The 19,870-nt window shown below is 37.9% G+C and overlaps 1 protein-coding gene across 5 annotated transcripts; it reads left to right on the top strand.

The window, feature by feature from the left end:
- The first annotated feature begins 9,016 nt into the window (after nucleotides 1–9,016).
- rbm39a (RNA binding motif protein 39a) lies at nucleotides 9,017–16,495 on the top strand. 5 transcript variants are annotated; one of them, XM_036559213.1, is made up of 17 exons: nucleotides 9,017–9,288; nucleotides 9,930–9,992; nucleotides 10,162–10,222; nucleotides 11,395–11,444; nucleotides 11,617–11,853; nucleotides 12,228–12,293; nucleotides 12,401–12,454; nucleotides 12,583–12,700; nucleotides 12,800–12,952; nucleotides 13,045–13,182; nucleotides 13,285–13,350; nucleotides 13,508–13,712; nucleotides 13,852–13,932; nucleotides 14,038–14,158; nucleotides 14,271–14,376; nucleotides 14,478–14,556; nucleotides 15,807–16,495. In XM_036559213.1, the coding sequence occupies exons 3-17, from the start codon at nucleotides 10,217–10,219 to the stop codon at nucleotides 15,905–15,907; spliced, it is 1,581 nt and encodes a 526-aa protein (XP_036415106.1). In that variant the 5' UTR covers nucleotides 9,017–9,288; nucleotides 9,930–9,992; nucleotides 10,162–10,216; the 3' UTR covers nucleotides 15,908–16,495. The 5 variants fall into 5 exon arrangements, with proteins under 5 accessions (XP_036415106.1, XP_036415108.1, XP_036415109.1 ...); XM_036559215.1 differs by having other exon boundaries at nucleotides 9,018–9,288; nucleotides 10,926–11,444; XM_036559216.1 differs by having other exon boundaries at nucleotides 9,018–9,288; nucleotides 10,162–11,077.
- Nucleotides 16,496–19,870: the final 3,375 nt, after the last annotated feature.

The raw sequence follows: 19,870 nt of genomic DNA, 5'->3' as shown, positions 1-19,870 counted from the left end.
GACCTGTCATTGACCGAAAACACTAATTACCACCTCTAATAATCTGACAGTTAGTCAGATTATTAGAGGATCTATAAAATATGCTTTAAACAGGTATATGCCAAAGTCAATGTTTATATTCTACAGATTTTCTTTTATTGAATTCCAACAATGGATGTACCTTTATTGTGGTGAGGCTACTCAGGCTTGAGCCAAATGCTACAGATTGCTTTGCTACACAGTTACTACGCTTCTCTTCCTTTTTCTCAGAATTACTAGAAATGGCGTGATTTCTTTCTTGATTCCTGAAACCTTGAGTATTAGCTGATACTAATCCAATAGTTTTTCTATAAAAGCTGCTAAGTTTTGCAGCACTTAATTTAATATAAGCATTCACATTACCAGGCTTTATTGATTGATTGATTGATTTGTTGCCTTAACGTGACGCAGACCTGTTTACAAGCAAATCTGATTTTTTTCAAATCAGATTGAGGCACTTTTATACGTGGTCCTAGATGGGATGCATATCCATCTATTCATGGCCGCTTTACCTTAACAGAATTAAAGTTTTTTGTTACATTGTAAAAATAGTTTGTCAGTTCAACCTAAAAAAAATGTATTCATGTGGTAATAAGCAATTTAACTGATTTTGTTCAACTCAAATACTTTGAATGCAGCAATGTAAAGCAAAATTTTAGTTTAGATGAACAAAAGCAATATTTAAAGTTTATTCAATCCTCAAAAACACTTGAACATAACTTCTGCCCTGTTCCAATTTTTAGAGCATAGTTTGTTGTTTACGCACATTGTTCATTTACTTACATGGCGTTATTGATAAAGACGTGCCCATGCGGAACATTTCAGGACGCAGGTTTATTCACATTAATGACAGATTTTAGCTCCTTGCTCACACGAATGTGAACCGTCATGTTAGAAGGATCGGCTCACAAATCAGAATTGATGAGGTTTGTAAATGTAAAGTAAGCTATCGTGCTCAAGCTTTTGAAACACTCTACTTTCCCACAGGAAGAAATACACACCTAACAACCTGAAAAACGCTTTACATTATTACATCATTTCTTGCAAAAAACTTGCATAAGGCTGATTGTTAATAACAAAAGTCATGTTTGATATGTTTCTATCTCTAATTTCATGTATGTCGCATGAAGGCCACTTCCCTAACTTCCCATATCCTGGTGATATGGAAATTTTGTGTATTGTTATTTTATCATTTATATTTATAATCATATTTATTTTTCCATCAAAACTGTAATGTGACAGATCATGTTTCTCTGCTATATAGAGCTGTTTGAGTACTTTCCATTTAGAAAGGCTGTAGCACTTTTTGGACATCTCCCTCTGTAAGATCTGAAATGTGGCAGCATTCCTTTAAAAAACACTCTCATCTCGCCTTCAGTTCAACTCCAGCTCTTTGCCATGCTGTTTGTTTTTGTTGTAAGAGGCACATGAGGGAACTCTGTGACAAATTTGTACGTTAATGCATTATTTTTCCCCACAAAAAGTTTCCAATGTGGGTTTTCACAACATTTCATTATCGTCAAACACACTTTCTGCTAAAGCTGAGTGGAAAAGGTTTTTTCAACATTTAAAAAATATCACAAACAATTTCCGATTCCACAGCCTACAATAGCAGACTTCTTAAAGTGTTAAAACGTGTCGTAAAAAATCATTTGGATAGGAATGTAGCTAGAGTGGCTCTGTGATTTTTCAGGCTGGATTTTCTCCAGGATCAGATCGATACTGATACCTGGTATCTGTAAATTTCTACTTTTTTGTATCCTCAGTGTTCTTTTACTTTTCTTCAAGTATATAATATACAGGTGTATAATTATCAATTGTAAATCATGCATTAGTATTAGAATCCAAACTAAGAACACAGTTTAGTAGATTGCAAGTGATCATGTTAAATTGTTACACTTTTTAGTCATTTACACAAGCAAAATGTATAGCCATTACATCATGCTGGTACTCATTCACATAGTCCAGGCCAGCAATTAGTATGATAATGAGGTGCTCCGATATCTCCTTTGTTTTGAGTGCACGCTGCCTGGATGACCATCCATTGTATTTGTTCTCAGACACAGTCCAGTGGCTTTGAGAGTACTGGCCTACAACAATGGGCAGGGTATCAATGAAACTCTAGTGTTCCAAAAGGCCCACACTGATAGCTCATGGCCGATGCCAAGATCTTTCTTTGTGCGCTGAGAAGTTCTAGTTCCATTCGTCTCAGTTAATCAGATTACACTTTGTGCCAAGATGAACCTGATCAACCTCATTAGAGAACTCCTCCACCAGATAGATCAGCAGATTTCTGAATTAAATTTCCAGACTTAAAGAAAAGTATTATCTCTTAATACCACTATTTATAACGCTGGAGTTAACCTGAAGTTGTGTTTTTTCAATAAAACAGTGTTCCATCTGCATGTTATTGTCCACAGTACCATTTAAGTCACTTGACCTATCCATGCTCCTCCCACAAACTATTCTTTTGTGGCAACTGTTGTAAGATATACCTAAATGTCTGTAATGCCACAATGTTTATTTAGAGCAGCTACATAACATTAATTTTCCAGTTTAAAATGCTTTGCTGCTAAGCTAGACTACCTTGTTTTAGCTATTCAAAACTAGGCAATTTTGAAATTAGTTTTTCACCATGCTAGTTACCCTGGTTGCACGATTGGTTACAAAAAATGCTGTAACACTGTGATCGTACAAAATAAACACATACAACAAATAATTTAAAATGAGCCTCTTACAATCCCAGACTTGCTACGTACTAAGGCTCATTCAGTATTTACATGGACTACAATGCAAACTGGTTATTCTTAGGTTATGGAAGTGTATAGTAAAACTTTGGACCCACCAGTTGGTCCTAGCTATTAAATGAACTCTCAATTTAGGTATTCTGACAGGTTCACTACTGTTCATTACTATATTAAATGGAATTTTTGTCATCATTCTTTAAAGCTTGTCTTGCCGCAATGAAAGTCTGCATTTGAGAGCATAGATTGATCTACTGTCTTTTAAATCAACTGATAACAGACACATATCTCAAAAGCATCAAGCCAATGAAAAAAGCTTCATTTTTTCTATTTAAGTAGTTCATGCACTGCACAATTTTCTTCTGCTTTGACACACTTGACTTGATGATTATGGTATGATAATTTATTATTATCTATTTCATATTTGTCAGCTGAATCAGATAAAACATGATGCTGTCAGAAAGTCTTAGAATGAGAAATATATACCGTAACAGGAAAGATTATCTTAATACCACCCTGCTGAAAAACTGGGCCTGGTTTGTTATTGTTTTTTGTCTGCTTGTTACTGTTAGTGTTGGATGAAATACTGCAAGCAGGTCATTCTGAAATGGACAATGATGAAAGTCAATGTCCATGGGGATGGCCTACTTCTGTAACACTAGGCAGGGCTCCTAACTTAGTGACCAATTTGACACCCACAGTAAATGTAAATGATTACTGACAACATAATACTGTGCATAAATCAGACTTTCATCTCTTCCATTTTCAGTGTTATGTTGCAGTTCTGGCATTTAAGTGATATTTCAGACTAGATTTCTTTTAGAACCAGGTCAGATTTGTTCCTTCTTTGCCTCCGATATCTAACATAGCATTTTCTGCTGGTATCAGCTTGATAAACTTTCTGGGTACTGAGCATCGGATAAGTGCCATCTCGAGCAGAAACAGTTCACTAAGTCATTCATGTTTAGTTCCACAGTTTGGACATCCACTGTCTGTCAGCCCACATGGGCGTGCGTGGGTGTGTTTTTGACGTAGGCAGATGTGTTGGGACAACCATTGCTCAGCACCAGGAGGGGCAGGAAGGGGGCCAGAGGCTGCAACAAGGCCAGCTTCAGAGTGCCGTGCCTGGGTCAGCTCTTTCCACTCGGCCCAGTGGGGGTTGCTGTGGGGGGAGGGGACAGGGCCTGCTGGCTGGAGCTCAGAGCATTGATTTGGTCTGGCTAATGGAAAGAATGCCTCACTCCACGGTCAACCTTTCCCCCAGCTAATTTAGACACTACCAACACCCATACACATGCTCAACACACAAACAAAACCGTCATTTCCGCAGAAACATGGGGGGACTTTATCTCATACAGATGATTTTGTTGAAAAGCTTCCCATACAAGAGTGGGATGTTTAGCAAAGCATAATCTGACAATGTGTGCATGTGTGTTACGACATTGGCAGACATTGATGGTAACAAGTTTCTCCATGCTCCATTTGCTCAAATTTTGATTGATTAGTCTTTCTCTTGGTGATTTCAATTGGAAATACTTTTTACTTCTCTTCATGTATATTTGTGCAGAAAGTAATCAACTTTTTTACTCAGCTCTGCTTTAGCCACTGACATTGAGTTACTTTTCATTGTGTTAGTTCAGGCCCTAGGCTGTTGCTTGAACCTCTCACGTTTGTGCTTTAGCTTTTATATTTAGGAGTAGGAGGAGTTTCTAAACTTTTAGTCTTGGGGGGACCAAATTGCAATGTTGTGGTGGGCTGAGGGCAAAAAACATGGTATAAAAATAAAGAAGGTTTGACTGTAGGACAATATGAAGTTTTGTTTTTTTAAGTTTTATGGACTTTATAACATTACATTTGTTACTAAAATATTACAGGTTATAAGTACAGGTTATCAATTTTTCAGCATCAGAAACAATTACACAGAAAAATAGCCTTAGCAACTACATATAATATTGGATTTTTCAGTATATAGTGTGCCCACTCTTTAATTTTATTATAGCTTCCATTCTTTTCAGGAGACTTTCAGTTTTTTAAATAAATTTGCTGGGATATTTTCCCACATCTCCAAAGATCAGTCCTAGAAGTTAGTTACGTTTTCTGCTTTTTACGAACCAAGTAATGCCAAAACAAAAAATGATAAAATTACGCTGCATTGTAAAATGATCTTTGTTCTCTCATTGGATAAAGGAGAGGGGTTAAGTTAACTTTTTTTTAAGGGGGCCAAATAAAAACATCCTCGTGGGCCACACTTTGGGCAATCCCAGTTTTAGACCAAAATGGTTCTAAAAAGAAAAGATACAGCCAAAGTTCAGTTCCTATACAGGTGGTGGATATACTAAGAAGATCTACTGCTATTCTATAAATTACTCAGTACTTGAGTAGTTTTTCAAACAAGGAACTTTTGTGCTGGAATGTTTGTACTACTATGCCAGTTTTGTTTTTGTTTGTTTGTTTGTATGTTTTGCTAGGCTATTTTTTTGCTAGTTCTAAAAAGCCACGAGTTTGAGCGATGTTTACACCTTTAAAATCTGCTGACTTAAACTACACTGCTTGCCTCAACAGCTTTGTAATGCTACCTTGATTCATATACCAATTTGTTTTACTAAGTAGCATTTAATGTTTCTTCCTCTCATCTCTACTGGCTTCTTGTATAATTTAAACACATTCTTTCCTGCAATGAAGTATATTCCTTTCAAAACAAAAAGACGCCTGTTTCCTTTAAATGGCAACAGCAATTAGGTATTAAGTGTTAGACATGAGATTATAGGGGACAAAGCTACGAGAGTCTTGCAGTAAAACCCAACAACACAACATAAGAGAGAGAGAGAGAGAGCAAGAGAGAGAGAGCACCGAATGGAAAAACTGAATAAGGCCAATGAGGTGGTGGTGCATACAGAAAGATGAACGACCCCGCACTGGTCACACTGACTGGTTCTTGTAACGTGTCAAGAAACTGGCGTCCTCCAGATGTGTGTCATGTTTATACTGTCCAAAGCCTCCCAGGAGATTTACATTTGGCTGCGCTCTACTGGACTGAAGGCAGAGAGAGAGAAGAGGGAGAAAGAGAGAAGAGGGAGAGCAAGAGACACACACAGAGAGAGAGAGAGAGAGAGAGAGAGAGAGAAAGAGAGAGAGACAGAGAGAGCTAATTACGGAAAGTTGGCAGCCAGCAAAGGAGCAAGCAAGCTGTGGCAAGATACAACGGAAAGAATGAGATTAAACCAAGAAAAATGCAAGGTCATAAAGGTTTTTTGTCTTTTTTAAAAAGATTTAAAAACCTTTGTACAACCCTCTTTTCTATATCACATCAGAAGTAAACCTTGTATTTTCTGAATGGTAACTTTTTTCAGGAAAGAAAAAATGTTAATATGTTCAATGTAAATGTCATGAGATTTTATTCTTAAGAAATTTTAAAAAATGGTCAATTCATCATAAAATGGTCACATAATGTAAAAAACTTTATGGATTTTCAACTACAAAAACAAAAATGGTACAAGGCTTTGATATGACAGTGACAATATTCTGCCAATATGTTTACTGTTTTGGGGCTGTATGTTCTTATACAGGCAACAGAAGCTCCATTATATGTTGCTATGTCATTTGGGATGTGAACTGGTCAGTTAATACAGTTCAGCTCATCCTAGGGTCACTGCAGTCCAGCAGGTCAACAGACACTGATCTGTGAGAGCCAGTGTAGTGCATTGATTTTTTTTCACTGCTCGTACTATATGGAGTGAACATTTTCCAGCCTAAGGCGAATGCTTTAAGGTCAAATGTTTGTTCGTCTATCTGTATCCTCACAGGATTGGTGCTATGAAGATCAAAGTAGTGTATGCTCAGCGGAATAAAACACAACCAAATATAGGAATCCAAGACCGTGAGTTCAACTACAGATGGCCACCAGTGTGACTTGTAAATTAACCAAGGTCTAAAATAAATTAACTGTAGGTCTAAAGTATCTGTATGTTTCAGCTGTTAATGACCCATGAATAGCACAGTCTACCACATGTTCAATTGTGGAAAGTGTGAAACAGTCAGTTAGGCCCAAATTCACATAAAGACCTGTCGTAAACTGACTCTTCTCTACTCTACTCTAAACCATATCTAGAAATATAAACAATTTAAACGATTAATTGACAGAGAAGCTAAAACAACTTGCTGACATGCTAACATTTGCTGGGCAACTTCACCAGGCAACATATAATCTAATCTTTCCACTCATGCCATTTTGAGTTACAATAGATTTTCAGGAGTTTCAGTTCCGCCTAACGGTAACACTACGCTCTTAGTGACCGAGACGTCGTGGCCATGACGGAGACAGCATTTACCAAGAGGACATATATGGCAAAAGCATGCTAGGCTGCAGTACTTCATTACACATCACATTAATACGCCTGATTTAGCCAGAACAAGCTGCCAATACATCTTGAATGACGTTGCATGAAATAACAACTTGTATGACTACTGAGTACTTATGTGAAGTTTATTTTAAAGTTTTGACTCAGTAAAATCAGCCTACTCACTTACTTTATCCTAGCCATTTTTACACTCAGCGCGGTCCAAACAACATAAATAATGCCTGGTGACTTCTGGGGAGAGCCCTCATTCAAGTCATTTTGTAATGCTGTTCCAAATTTAACAGTGTGGTTGGTATTACAGTGATTAAGCCTACACAAGGTATTTCATAGAGAGAATGATTACAGTAACCATTGTGCACTGCTCCAAACTAAAGTGTTGAAAAACTTTAAAGGGAAAACTGATGGACAATCCCAAAATGTTTTGCTGTGCTATTGCTGACTGACAAAACTGGTGAAGTTTAGTCCACCATGAAACGGAGAGTTTTGTAGTTTGTATGTGCCCCTCAAGATAGTTGGGCAGCAATCATATTACCTCGCCACACAAACACGCATGAACATCATAAGTGTCATTTTATTCATTCTTGATGACATATTTACTTTAAATATAAAGTAATAAATATAGAGAGCCTTTGTCACATATTTTATATGTTGCACACATGTTAACTAACATACCTATCCAGAATATAATACTGTACTATATCACTGTTTATATTGAATTTCCATTAAATTTGTAATAAGATGTAACTACTTTTAAGTTTTAAATCAAAAGCTCAGATGACTTCTATTTGTCTATAGCTTTTTAATGTTGTGCCAACTTCCCATAGAAAACGTTTTGGGGTTGGTTGGCACAAATGCACAACATGAATTTGGCCATGAGGTAGTATTTGCATGAAATATTTTTGACAATAAGAATTAAATAATTAAGTCATGATTTTAAGATAACAATCCAGAAATTTATAGCAACAGCTCATGGCCTGTTTGGACTTCCGTTTTTTCAGCTAAAATATTCAGCTTTTATGTGCTGCTAGTCAGGTTATATTAATTTATGGTAGTCAAGGGCGGATCGATCCTGAAATATTGATGCTCTTGATCCTGTCATTTCTTTTTGAGAATCGATCCTCACATGACAATATCGATAAAAAGTGTTTTCTTTAAGCTGTAAATACATCTGTATTATTCAACTAATGGTGAAAACATAATGGTCACAAAAAAGGTCATAATTATTAAATGTGTAGGATAGGAAATACTTTTCCTTTCGTCCTCTCTTTCTGTTCTCTCTCTCCCTCACACGCACCTAGGGAGCCATGAGACGCAGTGAATGCTCAAAAATGGCAGATTAGTTATTTCCCTAAACAGACAGTTTGTGGAGTTGCACCTTTTTAAAAGTATCGGGATTACTTGGTGTCCGATCAATAGAAAATTAGTTTGCCTATGATATGTTAGAGACACCAGTAGTATATGTGTATGTTGTATATTGCCTTTTTTTTTACTGGTCAGTTTGTGCTTACAAGTCTACACTCCAGAAAAACCCAGACAGACTGCATTACAATATAATGTAGACCTACCATTGTGTTAAGAGAACGTTCATGTCATAGTATTACATATAAGACCTCAACTACAGCGCAGGCCCTTTTTTATCTGCTATCATTGATTTTGCCTGTTGCCGTAGCCTTGTCTATCCACCAACTAGTGAGCTCTGCCAATTCATTTAATGAGTCAAGATACATTTCAGGAAAAATCAAGGGTAGTTAATAGGAAAGGAAATTTCATTCAACCCCTCTCTTGGATTATTTGGAGGGAATCAGGGGCGTGCAGTGAACATCCACTATGGTTCTCACAGCTCACCACGGACTGTTTGTTCAGTGGTCTTAGGTCCCCCTTGTGGAAGGCGCCGTTAAACCCTCTTATGCAACGAGGCACATTCATGCGCCATAACAGTTTGCCGCCACGGTCTGGAAAGGCGAACGTGGAGCGCGGTGTTGGAGTACAGCATTTAGCGTTTATTTAAAGTAGGAAACGTAGTTATTTTGTGTGAAATACGTGTTTGGTTATTTATAGGAGCATACATTTGTTTCAGGCTACAGAAGAAGAGGGAGAAGGAGATCCAGAGAGCCCTACGTTCACCGTCGTTTGAACGGGGACTCTAGTAGGCCGCATTAGCTAACACGGTAAGGCGGAAAATGTAAGGTAACGTTAGCTATTTTCTGATTATTTGACTACTCACCTATAATATTAAATACATATTTATCTTAAAATACTGCGAACCACTAAAATTGGTTTTGGTAAAGCAGTCCTATTTGCGCGTTTTATTTGTTAGCTAACCTAGCCGGCCTGTCATTAGCCCTTTGCTAACAACACAGCGAACACGAAAATAAAAATGGGACATTACTAGCTAGCTAGTGTCGGTTGCTTGCTATTTTTTATCTGCTATGGTCGATATAGATGTCATACATCATAGTAAATAAGTGAAACGTTGGAGAAAATGGCCAGTTAGATCTGTGAACGTGCTAATTAACGCTTGCATGCTAGCTAGCTATCTAGGTAGGTTAACCTCTTCGCTAGCATACATTTGCAATTTAGCTAGCTCGCTCGCTGTGAGAGAAATGTTAGGCAGCCATCTATAGGCAGTACATTCAGTTTGTCAGCAGTGAGTGAGGAAGTTTTTGAAAGTTAACTTATTAAAGTGTTCTCTGTTGAAACATTGTGTCAGCAATTAATTGTTGTTCCGTGCAGAATTTGTCTCGAACATTAATCTTGTAACGAATCCCTAACAGCACATTCTTTTATCCACTGTTTTACTCGCCAACAGATCACCGACATCATGGCCGACGACTTTGACATCGAAGCAATGCTTGAGGCGCCATTTAAAAAGGTGGGTGTTAAATTAAACACTAAGTTAGCTAACTTTTGCATTCAATTGAAACTGCAATCCAAGCTACGCCTTGTTTTAGTTAGCTAACTCGTTATATGTAGCTAAATAACATGTTTGTTTCTGTCATAGTGGTTTCAATGAATAAATGCCCATCTATCTCTTTTTGTAGACATGCCTATATCTCACCTCTACTCCCATGAATTCCAGTGTGAACTGTCAAAAAAATGAAGGTAGTAATTGCCCCATATATTGATGTACTGTGGTACCCTTGGTTGAAAACACATAGGCTGAATGATATTGGTGCCGACAAAAATAAATGCAGTGGATGCACATGAAATTAAGTGCTGGTATGAAGTCTTTGGAGACTATTCACGCTTTTAAATGCATGGTATTTTTTAGCAGCTATCCTCATGATTTTTCAGTATGTTAGTTACTGAAAGGTTACTGTAGTCTGCATGTCTTATAGAGTAATACTGTAGTAAACGTCTGATTTTTGTTGATGTAAACTTACATTGGCCTAATTGTTAAAATTCTCATTACAGATATTCTGGAGTGGGCTTACAAGCTATTCCACATAGTTTTCATGTTTTACATGGGATTGGAATTGAACAAAGATGAACATAAATTATAACCAGGAGGTTATCAATACTGACACATTTTAAGGGAAATTCATCACTTCATGCATTAAGCATTATGCATGCAGTTGACTTTCATATCAGTGATATGTGGTTGTTTCTTTGGTCTTACTGACAGGAAATGATGGCTCTCTACACAATGCAAGATAGTTTTGTCATTTTTCTACTGAATACAGATGGCCACTTTTGTTTTAAAAAACTTATGCTGATCATTAGGTACATTTTAAAGAACATCTCAACTTTAGATGTTCTTTGGAAGTCGATATTACTAAGCCGTGTGAATCCCTGTTTGCTTCAGGGCGAGATGTGTGACAGAGGTGGCATCGAACTCTTACAATCCACGAAGGCAAATGGGGTGAAGATCACTGGAATGGCATCCACCACTGGAGCTCGCTTAGTGGCTGGCTGCTAGCGTTGCCACTTTGGGTCTTATAGGCACAGATAGCCTTGGTACTGAACCTATCAGGCTGCTGAAAGAATGAAGTCACTGAATATGCCATTTTTACATTCACAGCATAGCACTAGTCTTGACCTATTGACCGTACCACATACGAATTACTAATACTAGTAAGGAAAGAGAAAAATGGCAGCCTTGTGGTTCTAATGGCCCTCTTTTTATTTGTCGTTCTCCCACACATAAGTCTTGTAAAGAACACATATTTAATGATCATATCATATTCTCTTTTGTTCCCATCCCCCCCTTTATCCTTACGACTTGCAATGTTACGCCGTCCTCCTCATGATGTTCTTCTATCGACCCTGCTTAGGATGAGACCAAGTCCATAAGTTCCAATGGCCATGAAGACCGGAGCAAGAAGTAAGTCTTTTTATTTATTTATTTATTAATTATTTAGATTTTAATTTTTGCAGTTCAGAAACAGAAGACATTGTAAATAATTATATACTCAATCTAATCTGTTGTAATTAATTCAGATTAATACATTGAGATGAACGTGTGCATATTGACATGTTAAATCTTGAAATGGAAGGAAAAAGAAGAGCAGGAGTCGTAGCAGGAGTAGGGAGCGAAAGAGAAGCAAGAGTCGTAGCAGGAGTAGGGAGCGAAAGAGAAGCAAGAGTCGGGAACGTAAAAGGACCCGAAGCCGGGACAGGAGTCGGGAGCGTAAGAGGAGCCGGAGCCGCGACAAGAGACGCAGTCGGAGCAAGGAAAGACGCCGCAGCCGTTCAAGGAGCAGAGAGCGTGGAGGCCGCTTCAGAGTGTCCTTGTATGTATGCCGTTCTTTGATTAGGTCTTAGTTGTCATCTATGTATAGCTGCATAAATCTAGCTACTATTACGTGTATTTTAAGTTCTTTCTTTTTTAAGACTAGATTTACTGATCCTTAAAGTATTTTTGATGTGAATACATCTTGAAAAGCAGTTACATCCCCTCCTTTATCCTTACAACTTGCATAAGGTTTTTTTTTGTCTAACTCATTCGTACTCCTAATATGTAATCATTCTTGGTTGGCTCTCCCTGAAGTTGTCAAGTGAGCAAAACATTGTCTGTCCCCCCATTGAACCATACATTTTTATGACAGCCATTAAAAGTAGAGCGATAGTAGTAGCTGCTGAGATAAACCTTGTTTTTAAATCACAGTTCTGGCCTGAAATTTAACGGTGGTTCCAGGGGGAAGACTGGCCCACCACCTGCCATCAAACTAAGGTTTCTATGATACTATTTTTGTTGTGTGTGGGTAGTTGCCTGTTCAGTGTATGAGTCAAAAGGTGGCGATATCTGCTGAAACACTAATAGAAAGCTTTTTCATGTAGCCGTAAAAGGTCAAGAAGCCGCAGCCCTTTCAGAAGAGACAAAAGCCCTATCAGGTAAGCTTGAACCAGCTTGAAATCCTTATCTTACAGTGATAAGTTATTTTTTTTTTTTTTTTTTATTACCCCATTTAATGGATTTTTTTTCCCAATTTTGACTTATTGGTAAATGTATTTGTTTCTAGACAACCCATAGATAACCTTACACCAGAGGAGAGGGATGCACGCACAGTTTTCTGCATGCAGCTTGCTGCCAGAATCCGGCCACGGGACCTGGAAGAGTTCTTCTCTGCTGTGGGAAAAGTCAGTAATTAATTGTTACTTATTTGTCAGCTTCTGGATACTCTTGACTTTTGTTGGCTGTGATATGTACAGTGTTAATCTCTAGTTCTCCATCAACAGGTAAGGGATGTGAGGATGATCTCTGACAGGAACTCCAGGAGATCCAAAGGCATTGCTTACATTGAATTTGTGGAAGCCACCTCTGTGCCTCTGGCAATTGGCCTGTCTGGACAAAGGCTGCTAGGTGTACCAATCATTGTTCAGGCCTCACAGGTAAGTCTTTAGCAAATATTTAAGACCAGTTATGTGTTGTTTTAGCTGTGTATTCTGATGTAGATCTATTTACTCCTATTATTTGTTTCCAGGCTGAAAAGAACAGAGCAGCTGCAACGGCAAACAACCTGCAGAAAGGCAGTGCTGGGCCTATGAGGCTTTATGTTGGCTCACTTCACTTCAATATCACGGAGGACATGCTCAGAGGAATCTTTGAACCATTTGGACGGGTAAAATCTCTCAAGCAATTTGCTTACTTGTCAGTGTACAATTGTACAGTCAATGGCATGTTAAATTTTTTTGTCTTTTTGTTGACCTTCTCTTTCAAATAGATTGATAGTATTCAGCTTATGATGGATACTGAAACAGGGCGATCCAAAGGATATGGCTTTATCACAGTAAGTTAATACTAATGATAATTTTATTGTATGTGTTATATATTCACCAATAATAGTATAATGTTTTAAATATGGGGTGTGTGTGTGTGTGTGTGTGTGTGTGTGTACACATTTATTTATTTGTTGTATTCTTTTTCCTTCCTTTCTTCCCATCCAGTTTGCTGATGCTGAATGTGCTAAGAAAGCCTTGGAGCAGCTAAATGGCTTTGAGCTGGCTGGCAGGCCAATGAAAGTGGGTCATGTGACTGAGCGCACCGATGCCTCCACAGCAAGCTCCTTCCTGGATAATGATGAATTGGAGAGGACTGGCATTGACCTGGGCACTACAGGAAGGCTGCAGCTCATGGCCAGGCTGGCTGAAGGTAAGATTTTATTGCCTAATTAAAATGCTGCTGTCTTTCTCCATTTCCCCATTTCCCCCTCCCCCAAAAGTTTACATTGTCCTAATGACTTGGTTTTTCTCTGTGAATTACTAACATGCAATTTCTTATGTATTTTAAGGTACTGGTCTGCAGATCCCTCCAGCTGCGCAGCAGGCTCTTCAGATGAGTGGCTCCATGGTTGCAATGGCAGCAGCTACAGGTGTGTTTTGAACAGTACAGGATTGGCAATCCCTGTTGACAAAATTACAAGTTGGTCTGGAGATTTTCATGTTCAGTTTGTTCACCATGTTTTGTTCTATTCTAGCGGCTATGAATCCTGGATTAAGTTTCAATATCAGCATGCCCACAAACCAAGCTTTAAATCTACCCTCTCAGCCTATTGCCACACACTGCTTCCAGCTTTCTAACATGTTTGATCCACACTCGTAAGTATCTCTGTAGTGTCACATGTATGGACATATGTAATACATTAGTGAGGTTTTCATTGCGTTATGTTCCTTTTAACACTTTAAATTTAATTTGTCCTTGCTTTCATAGGGAGAATGATCCTGGATGGGATATTGAAATTCAAGATGATGTCATTGAAGAATGTAACAAACATGGCGGCGTTATTCATATATATGTGGACAAGAAATCTACTGAGGTACATGCTTATTTGACAACAACATGGAAGTTAGGAGTCAGTAGTTTTGTCATATACCTGAGTCTCACAGCCATGCTAATACTGAGTGTTTTTGTTTGTAGGGGAATGTATATGTGAAGTGTCCAACCATCCCTGCTGCAATGGCTGCAGTAAGTGCATTACATGGACGTTGGTTTGGAGGTAAGATTTGTAATTGTATGTAAAAGGCGTAAAACAATTTTGTTTACATTGCTTGTGTGTTCTCATCATGCTTTTGTGGTTTTTTATTATTATTATTTTTTAAGCTAAACAATCAAATTTCAGTCAGTTTTACAGTAACCAAATACATGAATACAATGCACAACTTTCAGTCCATCATTCAATTTCAAGTGTCTAAATCTAACAGTTACTAAATGATAACTAGTGCTCTTAACCAGGAGAGAGGAGCTGGTTAGCATTAGCTTGGCTAGCATGCTCACCAAAGAACAGGCTTTGTTCTTCTTTTTGCAAGTTTAGATGATGAGCGCGTTTAGATGCACTTAATCTGATAACTGCAGAAAATAAGATTGTCAGTAATCCAATTAACGCGTTTACATGCTCTTGAGTAGTCAGTTAATGGGGAAACTCTGGGTCTACATGAGTCGGACAGTAATCGAATTTCTGTTTTGCAACCAGCCAGTAAACTCACCGAAGATGTGAAAACTCTAACTTTATGCCGCAGCTGCCTTTTAAAACATCTGTCTGCTTTACCTAAAAATGTATACATACATAATATAGAAGATGAAGAATATTAAAATCCTTTTTGTGTTTGGTTTCAGTGCAGCTCAGTGTTTTGCTGTCATCTCATGGCACCGCTTCTTGCTTATTTCTGTTCCCGCCGTCTGTTTTTGCACATGCGCATACTGAGAAATCCGATAGAAATCAGGAGTATGAGTATACATGCACTGAGAAATCTGATTACTGAGCTAAAATCCAGCTCTCTATCGGATTTCTTAGTCAGATTTCTAAATAGTGTTTACATGACCGTTTGAATAATCGGATAACTGCAGAAATCGGATTAATGAGTGCATGTAAACGCACTCATGGAGTCAAATTTGAGGGAGTGAAGTTGAGCGACTGGAATTGGAAGGACAAAAAGGTGTATTTAACCTGTTCCTAGGTGTTTAGATATGTAGCCTACTAGCTAACGTAACGCTAGCTTAGTGAGCACAGTTAGTCCTGTTTAATTTGAGTAAGTGCCTGAAAGGTGTGTGAAATGGAGAATTTATTTATTTATTTATTTTTAAATATGGTACCAGTGCAGGTTTTGTTTTTTTTAATTTTGGCCCAGCTTATTAGACGTCAGAAAAACCAAACATGATATATTGTGAAAATGTCTTGTATTATTTTTGCCATATTACATTACTTATCTACTTTTGAGTACCAATCTCATTTCATATTATTTTCCACAGGTAAAATGATCAAAGCAGCATATGTCCCCCTGCCAACATACCACAATCTGTTTCCTGAGTCAGTGCAAGCAACGCAGCTTCTTATGCCTACTCGCCGGTGATCTCTTACCTCTGGGGATTATCATTTTTCAGCCTTTCTCTTTTTAACATTTTTGGGTAAAATATTCGTATTGAAATTCTGCAAGCTATGACAGTTCCTTTTTCTTTTTTTTTGTTTCTGTTTAATTGATTTAAGAGGTTCAAGGTTCATGTTCATATGCCCTTCACATTACTTGGGCATTTAAAGAAGGTTCTGTGGTAGTTTTGTATGTACAGCCTTTTTTCTTCCTGTTTTCTTTAGGCCTCTTGACCTTTTATTGTTGATACAATTTTCAGGTTTTTATTTTTATTTCTTCAACATATATTGTCTTTGTGATTGGCATGAATTCCACTTTAGAAAATGTACAGTTAGCCACACACAAAATGAAAATGTTGCATTTTTTTGAATTAATTAAACCCTACAGTTTTGGTTAAATATCTACATATTCAGTGTTTTGGGCTCTATGAGCTGTGGGAACTAAATGGGTGATGAGAGCCTTTGTTCATAGAGACTATATGGTTTCAAAGCATCCTGTTTTTCTAATCAAGATTTGATTTTGTAAAGTCCTTGATGAACAGTTCATTTCAAATAAAGCCATGATACTGGCAAAGGTTTTGGTTTTATTGTCCTGATGTAAGCTGTTACATTAAAACCGGAAAAGCAATTTAACAGAAGTGGAATCGGAAATGTAAAGAAGAGGTCCCTCCTGTTTGTTTCATGACAAGGTATGTGCAACAAATGAAATGTGAAAATAAAAGTATACTGTAAGAGCAAACATGTAGGAGATGACTGACTAAGAGAGAAAATGTTGATGGCTTATTCTCCAAGCTTTTCAGAGCAGCTTTGAAAGCCGCCTCAGGCAAATGAACTTAATAAGGATAAGTAGTGCTGGCCTAGTTATTTTGTAAGAGGAGTCTTGTATAAGACCCAATGCCTTAATTAAAAAAAATAATTAAATTGACATTTGTGTGACATTTAATGTAATGTAATTGATTTTTACATGACAATTTTCCATCTTACCTTTATCCCTTAGAAAGCTTTTCTTACTGTGCCAGATCCATGTAAATGACATGTTCTGATTGGCTGCCTGTATTGTGCTTAATTCAAAAAGCAATCTGGGCTGAAATACCCATTACAATGTTCAACAGGTGGGGCTAAGTAAATGCATTGGTTTTTGTGATAACAATACAAATGAATTCAGAAGGGGTTGTGTTTGTAGCTCAGTGTCCATAAATGGACTGGGGAGTGAACAGTGATTTGAAACTTTTACTATGTTTATATACTATGTCAAACATCAAAAAATAACTTTTTTTTTAGCATGACATGAGTTACGCACATGAGCTTCCAACATCATTGAAGCATTACATTCTAAATAGATTGCTGTTTAATAGGTTACATTTAGTTTATGAACTAGTCTCTGATTTGGGGAGAAGAATACTCTCAGGGTTGGGCTGTTTAAAGGAATTACTGTAATCATGTCCTCTGTCTATATGCTCTATGCTGCAAACTCAGCATCTTGGCCAAGTGCATGGGCTCAGGATGTAGGATCAGATGACTCCATCCTCTAAAGCTGACAGAGCCCTACTTTTCGTTTCATGTAAAGTCCAGACACGCATGTCCACAGTTGCAAGTTGTGTTCTTGTAAAATGCACATTTACATGACATTTTTCTTTATTTAGCAAAATGCGCAAGCACATGTTAAGACTGCAAGTGTACAGACCTGAATCTTGTCTTTGTAGAACAGATAGCAAAATGGTGAATTTAACTTTATTCCCTGATATTTACCCTACATTACTTAAGTTCTGTGATATTTCAGACTGGATTGTTAAAGAACTGGATTGGATTTTTTGTTTTTTTGTTCAATAACCTAGCCACCACAAATTGGTGCCAGAGTCAAAGCTTAATGGAGGATGGTATATTTCCTAATCCTCATGCAGGTGTATTTGTTTGTCCTCAAGATCTTGAAAACTGTTTTCCAGCCTATGCATAGGCACAAAAATTGCCCATAGTTTTTGTCCAAAGAATATATATACAAACCCAATTCCAAAAATGTTGGGACAGCATGTGAAATGCAAATAAAAGCAGTGATTAGTAAATTCTGTTTGACATGTATTAAACAGTACATTAAATTTAAACAGTACAAAAACAAAATGTTTGATGTTGCACCTTATGAACATCATTTTTGTAAATATATGCTCATTCTAGATTTGAGGCCTGCAACATATTCCAAAATAGTTGGGACAGGAGCATGTTTAACACCGTGTTATATCACTTTTCTTTTTACCAACACTGGTAATATAAGATATTGGAGACACCAATTGATCCTGTTTTGAAAGCAGAATTATTTGCCATTGTTCTATTGCACTAGTCTTTATTTTAATTAGAAGACAGATCTGGACTGCAAGCCATGCTGTTGTAACACATTCAGAATGTGATCTGTCACTGTCATGTTGAAGTAAGCATGGATGTCCCTGAAAAAAGACGGCACCGAAAAGACTGCATATGTTGCTCCAAAATGTGTTCTGGTGCCTTCACAACAACTGCCCATCCTGTGCAGTCTGATGCTGTTGCTTCATCTGCCTTGATTGGGTGCCCACTGCTCGCCCGCCTTCTGGACCAGTTTGACCACCATGGAGCTTCCTGCTGTATATAATTTACTCTAATTTTAAAACCTCATTGTCTGTTCATATTGCTCTTTTGTTATTGTTGCTATCCGTTGTTGACCAGAAGAGGATGGGTTCCCCTTTTGAGTTTTGGTTCCTCTCAAGGTTTCTTCCTCTTGCTCTTTCCTTGCCGCCATTCCTTGTCGCCATGGCTTGCTTATGGGGGCTTGGACCCAGATTTTTTAAAGCTGCTTTGCGACAACGCCTGTTGTAAAAAGCGATATGCAAATAAACCTTGACTTGATTTGTCTTCACACATGTGCAGATTACCCATTTAACCCACCCCCCACCCACCCCCACCGCGACAGATCCTGGTTTTTGAACTTTACACTTGTAACAATCGGGATGGCCTCCATTGACCCAAAAACACAACGTCCAATATTTCCATAAATAATCTGAAAGGTCAGATGAGCTTGAGTCCAGAGAAGTCGACAGTGTTTCTGGATGCTGTTGACATATGACTTCCCCTGTGCATAATACAGCCTTAACTTGTGTTTGTGGATGCAGTGACAGACGGTGTTTATTGACAACCATTTTTCACAAGCATTTCTGAGCCCATGCATCATATCTATCACAGAAGCATGCTGGTTTTTGATGCAGTGCTGGCTCTGAGGGGTCAAAGTTCACAGGCATTCATTTGTTGTTTTTGACATTTTCCTTTACACGCAGAGATAGCTCTGTTTTTCCTGAATGTTTTGATTATTATGCACTGTAGAGGGTGAAAAATGTAAAGTCCTTGCAATCGCTAGCTGAAGCACATTATTATTTTAAAAATAATGGATTTTTGGATTGGATTGTTGGATTTTTGGAAGTGGCGAGCCTCGACCCACCTCTAACTCATAAAGGTCTAGGCCTTTCCTGGATGTTCCTTTTATATACAAGCATAATTGCATCACATATTTAAAATTCCCCAACTTTTTTGGAACGTGTTGCTGGCATCAACTTTAGAATTTATTTTTTATTTACAAAAAACAGTGAAGTTGATAAAATAAAACATGACAAATATTTGTACTGTTTTGTTCAAATACAGGTCAAAGTAGGTTTATAAATCACTGCTTTTTGTGTTTGTGAATATACCTTGCAGATGTAAAGTCAGAGACGATAGCTCATCTGTTGCTACACAGTTGGTGTTAATCATCCTCTAGTCCTTCATCAGTGGTCACAGGACGCTGCTGGCTGGATATTTTCAGTTGGTGGACTATTTTCAATCCAGCAGTGATGATGAGGTGTTTAAAAACTCCAGTACCATCTGGAGTACCATCATAACACACACTAACACACCACCGCCACGTCAGTATCACTGCTGCGCCGAGAATGATCCA

Source organism: Colossoma macropomum, unplaced genomic scaffold, assembly GCF_904425465.1.
Source record: "Colossoma macropomum unplaced genomic scaffold, Colossoma_macropomum, whole genome shotgun sequence".
Taxonomy (NCBI): Eukaryota; Metazoa; Chordata; class Actinopteri; order Characiformes; family Serrasalmidae; genus Colossoma; species Colossoma macropomum.
The sequence above is the reverse complement of the archived record's forward strand: the minus strand, read 5'-3'. Positions and strand labels throughout refer to the sequence as shown.

Coding starts and splice junctions, on each gene's coding strand:
- rbm39a (XM_036559212.1), top strand. CDS start 9,942: ATGGCCGACGACTTTGACATCGAAGCAATGCTTGAGGCGCCATTTAAA. Junction 12,953..13,044: donor TCATTGTTCAGGCCTCACAG/GTAAGTCTTTAG, acceptor ATTTGTTTCCAG/GCTGAAAAGAACAGAGCAGC. Junction 13,183..13,284: donor TCTTTGAACCATTTGGACGG/GTAAAATCTCTC, acceptor TCTTTCAAATAG/ATTGATAGTATTCAGCTTAT.